The sequence below is a fragment of the Trachinotus anak genome, unplaced genomic scaffold (genome assembly GCF_046630095.1).
Source record: "Trachinotus anak isolate AG129_WGS33_773 ecotype Australia unplaced genomic scaffold, CSIRO_AGI_Tana_v1 ptg000005l, whole genome shotgun sequence".
Classification (NCBI taxonomy): Eukaryota; Metazoa; Chordata; class Actinopteri; order Carangiformes; family Carangidae; genus Trachinotus; species Trachinotus anak.
Genome location: NW_027273856.1, coordinates 5,498,711 through 5,510,781, shown reverse-complemented (window position 1 = coordinate 5,510,781; position 12,071 = coordinate 5,498,711). Strand labels below are relative to the sequence as shown.

Sequence of the window (12,071 nt, the reverse complement as noted above, 5' to 3'; positions counted from 1 at the left end):
CAGTTTATTTTTCTAACCATGACAACCAAGGAAAACAGTTGTTTTATCCCAGTGTGAAATTATCAAGTTTATTAAAACTGTATTCCACTTCCATTGATATATTATAATAAATATATTAAAATACATCCATGTTCACCTGTTGGTCATTGCTTTTAACTTCAAAAGTCACAAAGCACTGAACAACAAGTGCGTCCCAGCTGGGTTCATCCCTTTTTTGTGTCCCCTGGAAACACTTCTGTTGTGTTGTCTAATTCATAAGTGCTTTTAACTTCGACTTCCTAAAGCATTGAACAAGTTGTGTTCATCGTCGTCTGTGCTACTTGCAGCGTGTTTCTTTATTTGCTTGTGTTAGTATTTGCGGCACATATGTTGTCAAATTGATAAAGATGTTTTCTGAATCTGTTTGTGTTTTGTCTATTTGCATGTGTTTTCTTAAGTGGCAGTGTGTTGAGCTGTCAGGTCCACAGCACTGAAACCTCAGCAGAATGCAAATAGCCTACGACGTGGTCCAGCCATATATTAGGTTCTGACCTAGTCTTGTTCAGTAGCCTGCAGCTGCATTGAGAAGACAGTGAACTGTCACAGTGCAGACGGATGGGCGCTGCACCTGCTGTAGTTTTGCTGTGATCTTTCACGTGTTAAATCTCTACAGCCTGGAACAGAGGGACTGCTTTCATATGAGGCTGTGGAAGTGTCACTGTTTCAGGCGCCTTTTCACAAGTTTACACATGTTTATAGACAATGTGAAAATGAACTAGTGGTGTGAATCTGTCAGAAGTGTGAAGACATCTCGCTAATTCACACAGTGCTGCTTGCAACCACACTGCAGGGTGGGACACAGGGGTGTACAACTATCATACAACTATCATCCTTCTTAAGATAAACACAGTGTGTTTGATTCAAACATGAAGCACGTTAATGTCACAGCTACAATGTGCTGTTCATATATTGATGTTTCACCACAGTGTTTGTAGAAGAGAACTTGATCACTGTGTCGACCCCACAGAGGAAACTCAGCCAGAATCCACTGCTTCATTTCTGACTTTATTCAAACAAAACTTCACAATTTTCACTTCGGTTGAGCTCAGACTAGAGATGTTCCGATACCATTGTTTCCTCCCCAGTACCGATCCCTGAACTCGTGTATTGGCCGATACAGAGTTCTGATCCGATACTATTGCAATTACAGCCACCTTTAACAGCTGTAAGCTACTATGATTGCTGTCATTGTTGTATGGCGTGGCTCGGGTTAAACTCTTTGTAAACCATGAACAAATACATGAATGCCATAGACTCTTTATATTATTGTCTAATTTGAACAATCATAAAAACAAATAAATACATTTAGGAATAACTAACAGTTCCTACACTAGTTGTCCAAACACTAATGTCACCCCCTGAAATTGAAGCTTTGTGTACTATACATGTTGTATTTTTACTGGTGGGACTTTCCAGAGTAAATTATTGTCAAATGACATTTTGCTAACAGCTAAAGTTACACTATTTACCCTGAATCAGTTCTCCCTCACCACTCTGTACAGTGCAGCTTATAGTGTAGGCTGCTGTTTTAGAGAGGCAAAGAGATGGCAGGTTTATTCGGGTGTGAAACTATGAAGTTTATTCATAAATGACGTGGAATCAGATCTGTGCATAGTCTCGTGTACTCGCCTGATACCTGATCCCATATTTCCAGCAGCATCAGGGGCATTTCTGATACTAGTATCGGAACAACTCCAGCTCAGACTACACTGCTCTTAGGAAGATAGAGGGAGAGAGAGTGTGTAGAAAAGCACATGGAAAATGATTTCATTTAGTAATCTTGAACACACACAGCAGCAGATTAATTTGATAAAAGCATCAGATCCACCCTGAGTCTATTTGCTGGCAGTGTAAATAACATGAGTCTCCACTTCTCTCTGTGATGGAGGCCTCCTGCTTCTCATCGCTGCCGAACACGCACTCAGTGCTGCATCCCTCAGGTCACTGGAGTCCAGACCCTGTCGGTAAAAGTTCACACAGTTACAGATGTCAAAAAAATCCTCATCTTGATTTGTCGTGTCGATTCTACCACTTTTAAAGGAGCTTTGTGTAAGTTTTGTACTAAAAGACGTGATAGAGACGCTGGCGTTTTCCACCTGTGGAGACAGCTCTTGGCGAGTAAAGGATTGAAGTTTGATGCTGAACTCGGAGACTGGTAAGTAAACGGCTGTTAATGCTAATGTAATGCTATGTAGCAATAGCAAAACTTACAAATAGCTCCTTTAAATCATAAGAATAAGTGATAAATCTTGTTTTACCTCACGTTGTTGTGCTTCCTCACCGGCAGCTAAATTAAAGAAACAAAGTGTCGAATCAGTTCATTTTCCTTAAAGTTTGATGTTATCACTTTCAGGCCTGAAGCAGTTCGTAGTTTTTAATCTGAATCTGAATCTTTTTTTTTGGCAGAATGCATAAAAACAATGATCTGTAAATCAGACAAGTACCTGCCGGAGGTCTCATGACTTTAATAACAACACCATTGATGATCACAAGGAAAACAATCAGACCACCCAGGATCGCGTTCATCAGCTTTGTCACTCCATCAGCCTCTGGGAAAAGAAAGGTAATGTAGCGCGCTCCTTTAACAAAATAAAATTAATGCTATTTAGTTGGCAGATTTAACAGAGGGATGGATACCACATGATTTTGTAATAATCTTACCTTCACACACACTTAAAAACTGATCTTACTAAACTAAACTGACTAAAATGTGACAAATGTAGCTTCACTGTTTTACCTGGAAGTGATTGACAGCTGACACAGAAATCTGTATAAATTTACCTTTAGGTTTCACGTCCTCGATCACTTCATCACTGCCTTTCAATGAAATGAAGATGAATTTAGTCTTGACTTTGTCATATTTGATTCACCTCATGTTCACATTTTTACCATGTTTCAAAAGCAATAAGAAAATAACTGAAAGTGCAGTGTATTACAATCATTACCATAAATAGGTAGCAACTGAAAGACTTTACAGTAATCTCACCTTCAACATGTAAATCTATTACACTGAAAATTGGACGTCCACTTGTGTAAAATCCACAGAAATACAGCCCAGAGTCAGATAAAGCCACTTGTTTGATTTTGAGAAAGAGGTTGGAGATGTTGGATCTCATCTCAAAATTTTCCTTTCCATATCCATCGCAGAATTCAGCTGCGCTGTCAGACCTGATCATAACAGAGATACAGCTGATCTGGGTTCTGTTGACCAGTCTGAACCAGAAGGTCACAGATTCATATTTGGAAATGTTGGAGATCAGCAGTGTGACCTCTTCGCCAGGTCGGCCCCTCACAGTGTGAAACCCAGACCCTGAGACAGAGATCCAACCTGAGACAAGCAGCACACACAACAACAGGTTAAGATGTTTCAAACCAACATGAACGATATCTCTCAATAAAAAGTCAGCAGGAATATCAGAAGTAAACAAGTTTCATTTACAATGAGCTCAACATACAATAACAACATTAGCACAAAGCATAATTCTGTTCCGGTACTTACTGAGGCTGCAGAGAATGAAAGGTGTTATCAAGGTAAAGTTCATCACTGTGTGTTTGACCGAAGCTCTGCAATGGCTGCGACTGAAGTGAGCCCAGGAAGGCTGTGTTTTCAACAGAAAGAGGAAGGATGCTCTTCTTCATATGCCCTTTTGTGGTTCTCTCTCTCCCTCCAGACGTGGCATGGACACGTTAATGCTGCCCTGCACTTGCAAAAAGTAAGAATATTAATTGAAGCCTCTTCATGTTACCTGCATCAGAAGATTTCAAACTGTGTTGTTGTTTGGAAGCACAGGTTTCCCACTGCATCTGATGTACACGTCTACATAAGGGATTTTAATCAGTGTCACCATCAGCTTGTAGACGACTGTCTTAACATCTGTAGCCTGGCTGCTGTTTTTCAATAGTGAGCTGTCTGATATTTGATCATTTTTATGGTCAAGGCAAACAGAAGTTGTGTGTATCTTTTATTTTGGATGAAGAGATTAGGTTTTGATATTTAATTTGTAGCAACTGAAAATATAAAAAACATGCTAAGACTTAAGGCTGCTCAGCTTTTCTGTGCATGTCAGCAGGAGCAATTTTCAGTTTGACCAAAACAGGAAAAAACCCAAAACAAAACCACCTCCACCTCTTGACATTGACAGCACCCTGACTACACAGTTCACTTACAGACATCGCAGCGCTGCAGTCATACGCACCATGAAGACCTTCACCTTGATAACAGCTTTACTTCTCTGCAGCTTCAGTGAGTACAGAGACTGAATTACTCCCAGTTATATTCACATCTATGGTAACTCCAACCCTCCAGAATTTAAACAATTGATTTATATAAAAGTTTATTTATTTGCTCATGTTCCATTTGTGGTATTGAAATTGAAATGAGGAGCTTCATCTTAACTTATTTACTTCTTATTTTATTTTGAACCAATTATTCTCAGCACAAAGTGATGTCACCAGTAACGTACCAGGGTTTAAACTTGTAAATTAGAGTTGAATTAATTGTTGCTGTTGCCTTATTACAGTAACTGTTACATTAAACACTCAATCTCTTGTTGTGTCTGCTGTTTGTTTCAGGCTGGATCTCATACTGTGATGGATACCAAAATGGAAATATTATGATGAAATCCAACATCTCCAGCATCCTTCTCAAAATCAAACAAGTGGATTCATCTGACCCTGGACTGTATTTCTGTGGATTTTACACAAGTGTATGTCTGATTGTCAGTGTAATATATTTAAATGTTGAAGGTAAGATTACTTTTGTTCAGTTCATTAAAAGGTGATGATCAATTTGATGATGAGGACAACAAGTCTCAAAGTAAGATTTCTCTCATTGCGTAGATTGTTGGCCTGGTCTCATGCCACCAAATAGAAAGTTTAATCTGACTCAGTGACTTTTGTTCTAGATGAAGTGTGATCCTGGGGGGTCTGACTGTTTTTCTTTTAATGATCATCATTGGTGTGGTTGTTAAAATCAGGAGACTTCAGACAGATATATTTGAAAGCTTTTGTATCTGTTGTATTTAAGAATACTTTTCACATCCTCTAAAGTTGTTTCAGTTTGGTAACAGGTTTTATTGAAGTGCTCTAAATGCTGTACTTGCCCTGTATCCTGTGCAGTCAATAATGTAATGTCAAGTACAACCAAACTAGTTATAGGCTAAAAGTGGACCGGAGAAGTTTGTCAATGAGCAGTAGACTGACAAGCTCTGCCTCTTGTCTCTTCATATAGATGGTGGCAAACCTGCCAGTGATCATTAAGTTAACTGCATCCAGCTGCTTGTGCTCACTCTGTGTGGGCAGGCATGACTGAGCATCTGGGGCAAAACAGTGACGCCACTGACATGAGACTGAAGGTTACTGAACGGCATCATGTTGGTAGATGAGGTAACTAAAGTTACCCTGTTTTTATTTGTTTTGTTTTATTTATTTTATTTGTATGTTGGGAGTGAGCATAAATGTCTCATCCTTTGGAAAAATCAATCCACAGACTGTTATGGACAAACAATATCAGCAGAGGGCAAAAGAAATTCTGCCCTCTGCTGGTTGCATCGTGGAGCATATCAAGCCTGTTGCAGGGAGTCTTTAGTTCTTTATTTTTACCATGATGCTGTGCAATCATCATATAAATATTTCAAAAATACAAACAATTTTACCTTTAAAGACACAGAGAGCATCCTACAAGCCTTCATCTCATCATGTCTGGATTATTGCAACAGACTTTTTACTTGTCTGAACCAAAAATCTCCTGATCGACTCCAAACTGTACAGAACTCAGCTGCAAGACTTTTAACCAGAATCACTTCTGTTCAGCCTCTTTACTCTGGCTCCCAGTGTGTTTCAGAATTGATTATAAGATCCGAGTGATCGTTAAATTCCCTGTGAAATCTCTGACCTTTCAGTACCTTACATGCGTTGAGATTTGCTTTTGAGTCGGCCATACATTTCTGTTGTTTAATCCCACAGCTGTGCTGATTTGTATCCTCCGTCTGAACTACTCCCAATTTCAATGTGTCTCATCATTAAACCATCTACATATTTAATGTTTCCTCCTCTTTTCTCATGGTTCTGCCTCTTCTACAACCACAAATAAATGAACACAGACCTTGAAAACCAGCATTGTGTGATGTCATTCTTTTATGCAGCATCTCAGTACAATAAACAGATAAATAAATACATTTTTTAAAAAGAGAAAATTATTTTTTTAATGACTTTATTTATATTTTTTAAATGTACTTGTGTAATTATTATTATTATCATTATTATGATTTTTTTAGGATGGGATGGAGGAGGATATAAACTATAGATATCATGAAGTTGTTATTTCCTTGGGTTCTTTTCTGAGAAATAACTACTGTAAGGGAATGCAATTCAACAAATAAAGAGTATAAAAAAATTAATCGATAAATAATTAGTTCTTTCCTCTCCTATTATTCATCTCACGGTCCCTCAGATTGTTCTTCTGGAGGGGCCCCACCCTGTGGCTTGAAACCACTGGACTACCTCACAGTTTGTACAGTAGCTACAACAGTAAAGTGCTGCTTACAAACTGTTGCACAGTATTAGCAATCTAATAATGTCACATGTGAATGATACTAATCCGTACATGCTAACTGCTGATCACACTTCTGCACTTTTTCTGAGGATTTTTACTTGTAGTGGAGTGTTTTGACATTGTTATAATGATACACTGACTTCAGTTTTTATCACCAGTGAACACAAGCAGCTCAAAACAGAGTAAATGTACTTAGTTACATTCCAGCACTGAGTAAAATATATGAATGGTCAGGAAGAGATTGGGACATTGCTAGTGGTTGTCATGGTTACCAGTAAACTGTATTGGCTATGGATGAGAATATTGAAATAGAATAGAATAGAATGTTTAAATGACTCTATGATGATGATTCTATGGAAGGTGACACACAGTGAGAGAGTGTGTTGGTCCAGTTCACCTGTAGACAACACAGAGTTAACACAGACTTCATCTGAGACAACTGGGAACTGGAAGAAGTCACAGTGAAAGACAAGAAACACAGAGTGTTAACCAGCCAGAGTGTCAGTGAACGCAGCAGGTAAGTGCTGAAATGATGAGTTCTTTTTTAAAGCAAGGTTTGAATGTGTTGTTTTCAAATGCAGAAACAGCAGTTTTTAGTTTTTAGAACTCAGATAGACTTGACTCTCTAAACACACACCTCTGTCAACTACTATCAATATAACATGATTCCTCAAACAGAAACATAGTTGAGGAAAGTAAATGTAAAGTAAAGTTTATTGGGATATTGGCTGATGGTTTATTAATACAGTTACACTCTTGGCCTAAAGAGGAGACTTCATATCCTTTAATAAAGTTGAAGAAACAAAATCACAATGTAAGTAAATTTAATGTTTTCATCAAATTGTATTGCTTAAAACACTCTTAAAAGCACTGACTTCTTTTATATATTGTAACCTTAGATTATATTCTTGGATTATTAAGACTTAACAATTATTATATATTGTTGGAGAGTTCAGTCTTTAATAAATGCATCATATGCTAAATGAGCTGCATAAAATCTTTATCTGCAAAGTAAGTGATAACTTGAGCTGTCAGGTAAATGTAGTGGAGTAGTGGTTTAGTAGGACATTTGGACATGAGAGTCTATGGGGACTGACTCACCACTGGAGCCAGACTCAAGTGGACATTTGAGGAACTACAGTTTTTGGCACTTCCATGTCTGCTTCATTTTTCAGCCTCAGAAGTTGCCACTCCACAGGAGCCTCTGCAGCTCAGCTTAAAGAGAGAGGAAACTCTGACACAGATGATGAAGCAGCTCGTCTCATCACCTGTTTTGTGTGTGTGTTTGTGTGTCTCCAGTACAACAATGTACCGGTGGTGAGGCTTGCTGAAGGTTTTCAGGAGAACCTGGTTCCCATTGGAATAATGTAAGTAACACACACAAACACAAATGCAAACAAACACATGAGTGTGCACATCTGTGAGCCTCTGTCTGCATCTCCAAACACACTTTTTCTGTTGTCTAATGAATCTGTCTGATGTTATTCATGTAGGAATGGAGAGGTGGTGTACAGCCTTCCTCTTGTCTCTGCTGCTCCTCCACCAAACACCTCCAGCTCACAGTAAGTCAGCCTGACTGGCTCATGATCTGGAGCAGGAAGAGCACAACAAAGCCAGACTGATAATCAAATCACAGTCACCTTATATTTCATTTCTCACAGCTTCAGGTGTCTGTTATTTGTCAACCAAGATGTTGCTTGTTCCTAAAATACTTCTCTCCTCACGGTCACAGCCCTTCTGTTTTTTTCTGTTTTCCCATAGAAAGAGAAAGCGTGAGAGCCAGGAGGATGATGGCCGGCCCTATATCAAGAAGCCGCCCAGTGCTTTTGTGACGATGACCTCGTCACTGATTACGGATGGCACATGGTAGAGATACTCAACAATACATTTGTCGTTCAGACACATAATGCCTTCTGTCGTGATGGTGGGTGCACACATCACATTAGAACAACAACTTCAGTTTTACACACACATACATTGCAGGTAGATAATTGATTTACGTACATTGTTGATTTGTCTCAGCATTTATAAGCCTCTGGCCAGAAAGTCTCTCAAGGAGAGGGGAGTGCCAGGCTTTCTGAGTGTGGCTGTGCAACAAGCAGTTGACTTCTGCAAGCTTGTATTTTTTTTCCTGTTTTGCTGTGTTTTTCTGCAGTTTTTTGAACAGCTTTCATGATTTTTAGGGATGAGCAGAGGCCAAAGGTTACTGCAGAACTGAACGACAACAACAGCGCCACAGCGAACACCGTCCTGGGACAGAGAGTGAGTGTCTTTGCTCTGTTTGTTTCAGACTCTTCATCACAGTTTGGTAAAAGTTGCTGCATTGATCACTGTTTCAGACAACACTTCAAATTTCACTTCAAATTTCCCTCTAACCTCAGATCTTCACATCTTGAAAGTATTTTTATTCTTGAAAGCGAATGATTTTTATTTCCTGTCACATGACCAGAAAACAAGTTCACATTGAAACAGGATTTCCAGCATTTTATGACACATGTGGGAGTTTGCATTGCAGGGCCTGCACCTATTAATGTGGAAGTGTTGTATCTGTTATCATGTTGTCATGCTTGTGTTCGTGCACCAGTCAGCCTGTAGTGTAGCTGTGGAGAGGAGGCTCCACGCCCAGCGACACCCGGACTGGTCCTGCAGTCAGAATTATGTATGTTCACTGCGCTCACATACAACTCATACATGTTTACATCTTCACACTACATGATGCAACACAGTCACTGGCATCAGGTGGAAAGTCAAATGTGTTTGTTTTTGTGTAGGGCAAAAAGAGGAAGAGGGTGAGGAGGAAGGCTCCCACCAGCGCTGAAGGTACGACAATATTTCTGTGGATCACTGTGTGTTTTCATGTGATGTGATGAAAACTGTGATGAATAACAATGAGGATCATAACTTGTCAGAAACATGAACATGATCTGTGACTTTATTTGAGCAGCATCTGGTTTTCAAAGTGTGTTACAAAGTCTCAGTGACTGATCAGTGTTTCTGTTGTTGTTTGTTTGTGTTGCAGCGTCTGAGTGTGAACCTGAGGAGGTCACACAGCAGGTCAAGAGGCTGTGTGTCACCAACTCAATCCTAAAAAATGATTTATCTCTTGGTGTCATTCTTTGGAAATAACAAGACCCTGTAGTTTGTGTTTATGATGCAGAGAGCTGAGGGCCAGTCTTCCTGTGGTGGAGACGTTGCTTCAGCTTTCATCTTTAGCTTTTCAGTGACTTTTCTACTTCTCATTCAGATATGTGACAAATGAAAACAGACACACAGGTGATTGAATCAACGGCTACTTTTAATGCTGCTTTATATTTTCCACAAACTACTCATGTAGATGCTGATTGTTTTCTGGTTCTGTCAGATTGTGGTCAGAAAACTTTCAGAGCTCAGTTTTAGAGCTCATCATTCATCAGCTCAGGTGTGGTCAGACCACACTGTGCTGTGTCTTCCTGTCAAACACTCACTGCTGCAGACCTCCATCTAACTCACTGTAAGAGGATCTGAACAGTCATCAGTGTCTTTAACGGCCAAGAACAATCATATTCTTTTGCTCTCAGATACAGATGTATAGTGAGATTTCACAATATGCATCAACATAAAATCTTTTTGACAGTGATGGCAACTCCTCTCATCCACAAGCAGATTGATATGATGAAGCATCGTCTCCTCTCTGAGCTGCTGTTCCAGATGTTTCCTGAGTCTATCTGGTGGCAGCGTACACAACATTTGGCTCCAGCTCTCTCTCTGATGCAGGCCTTCTGTTCCTTTTGGCTTTTGAATGGAAATTCAGTGCTGCATAGTTCAGATTCTCAGAGCCCTGATTCTGTAGATGAAAACATTTAGTCACTCATTTATCATGAACGAGTTTGTGAGAAAACACAAAACCAGACAACATATAAAGTGGACTTTGATCTTAATCTAAGGCTACATTTAGATTACCTCTCTGTGTTGTGGACTCTGTTCCTCTGTCTTTAAATCTGAATGACAGAAACAGCACATCTGGTCAGTTCACTGATCGAAAATCACTGTTCAAACTTTTTGGCTAACAGGAAGTTTTATATCTGTAGAGAGTTGTGCACTTGCAACTCAATTAAAAAATGTACAAGTACCTGCATTAAGCTTCCTGGTTTTGACAACCAGAACAATGACGACTATAATGAGGATAATAATCGGACCACCGAGGATCACAGTCATCAGAGTTGATGGTTCAACAGACTCTTCTACAAGAAAGATAAATACATTTAACTTTGTTTCTTATTCTGCATGAGCTCAGCTCTTATTTTGACAGTGACTACAAAGGTACATATCTGCTTCTTTCCAACTAAAACACAGACAAGACAACATCAACAGTCTTACCTTGAACCTTTAAGTATGTTGCACTGACAATTACTGCCTTAACGTTCTGGTCAGCTCCACAGCGAGATCCACAGAAATAGAGTCCAGAGTCAGATGAATCAACACTTTTGATCTGGAGAAAGAGGGTCGTCATGTTGGATGTCATGTTAAATCTTCCATTTTGAAATCCATCACAGAACGAAAAATTGGCATCAGAGGCGGACATGGAGGAGATGCAGCTGATGTTGGGTCCGTTGTCCAGTCTGAACCAGAGTATGTGACTGATAGTACTGGAGTAGTTGGTACACAGCAGTGTGACATCTTCACCAGACTGGACCTCCACAGTGTGAAACTCAGAGACAGAGACAGAGATCCAGCCTGAAACACACAAAAAGTAATTTATTCATCAACTTATAATTCAACAGGTTAACAATGTAGGTAAATCATGTTATTAAAGAACAGTTTGTAAGTTTCCAGCAGATGAAGAAAAGTCAGTAATTGTTGCATTGAGGAAAAATAGTTAAGTGTACTTACTGCAGGTACAGAGTAAAGCTGCTACCACGTTAAAGTTCATTGTTGTGCGAACAGTAGGACTGCACCACTTTAATGTTGGTGACTGAACTGTTTTCCTGAGAGAGAGGTCTCAGTGTAAAAAGGCGGGTGTTTCTTTTGACCACCTCCGCGCTCAGACTAACAACGTAAATACTTTCAGAGGAGAAGGTGTCAGAGCCACAAGGCTCAAACAACAGACAAGAGAGTCGTTACTGTACCGTTAATGTAAAAAACATTTAATTGGAAAAATAAGCAAATACCTTTTAATTCTGGCATTAAAGTTGAGAGAAATGTATTCAGGACTTACTGAAGCTGCAGATAATTTATCATGGACAATTTCATCACATTAATGTCAATGATGAAGCTGAGCTCCTGGAGGGGTGCTGTCAGCTGAAGAGGTGGGGTCTTTTTTTCTGCTTATCCAGTTGGTTAAACTGACCTCATAGATTAACAGAAAAAAACAAAAAAACAAAACAAAACAAAACCACCTCCACCTCTTGACATTGTCAGCACCCTGACTACACAGTTCACTTACAGTCATACGCACCATGAAGACCTTCATCTTGATAACAGCTTTACTTCTCTGCACCGT

The 12,071-nt window shown here is 39.4% G+C and overlaps 2 protein-coding genes across 4 annotated transcripts; one reads left to right on the top strand and one right to left on the bottom strand.

The window, feature by feature from the left end:
- Window positions 1–1,025: 1,025 nt before the first annotated feature.
- LOC139621471 (uncharacterized) lies at window positions 1,026–3,861 on the bottom strand. 3 transcript variants are annotated; one of them, XM_071478001.1, is made up of 6 exons: window positions 3,539–3,861; window positions 3,026–3,367; window positions 2,821–2,856; window positions 2,484–2,618; window positions 2,298–2,326; window positions 1,026–1,997 (listed from the first exon to the last, which is right to left on the bottom strand). In XM_071478001.1, the coding sequence occupies exons 1-6, from the start codon at window positions 3,579–3,581 to the stop codon at window positions 1,875–1,877; spliced, it is 708 nt and encodes a 235-aa protein (XP_071334102.1). In that variant the 5' UTR covers window positions 3,582–3,861; the 3' UTR covers window positions 1,026–1,874. The 3 variants fall into 3 exon arrangements, with proteins under 3 accessions (XP_071334102.1, XP_071334103.1, XP_071334104.1); XM_071478002.1 differs by having other exon boundaries at window positions 2,484–2,588; window positions 3,539–3,855; XM_071478003.1 differs by lacking the exon at window positions 2,821–2,856 and having other exon boundaries at window positions 2,484–2,588; window positions 3,539–3,860.
- Window positions 3,862–6,604: 2,743 nt separating this feature from the next.
- On the top strand, window positions 6,605–11,309 carry LOC139622208 (transcription factor 7-like 2). The gene is made up of 8 exons (XM_071479440.1): window positions 6,605–7,109; window positions 7,892–7,959; window positions 8,086–8,154; window positions 8,354–8,458; window positions 8,776–8,854; window positions 9,177–9,251; window positions 9,364–9,412; window positions 11,125–11,309. Coding segments are annotated over exons 2-8 (564 nt in total). The 5' UTR covers window positions 6,605–7,109; window positions 7,892–7,957.
- Window positions 11,310–12,071: the final 762 nt, after the last annotated feature.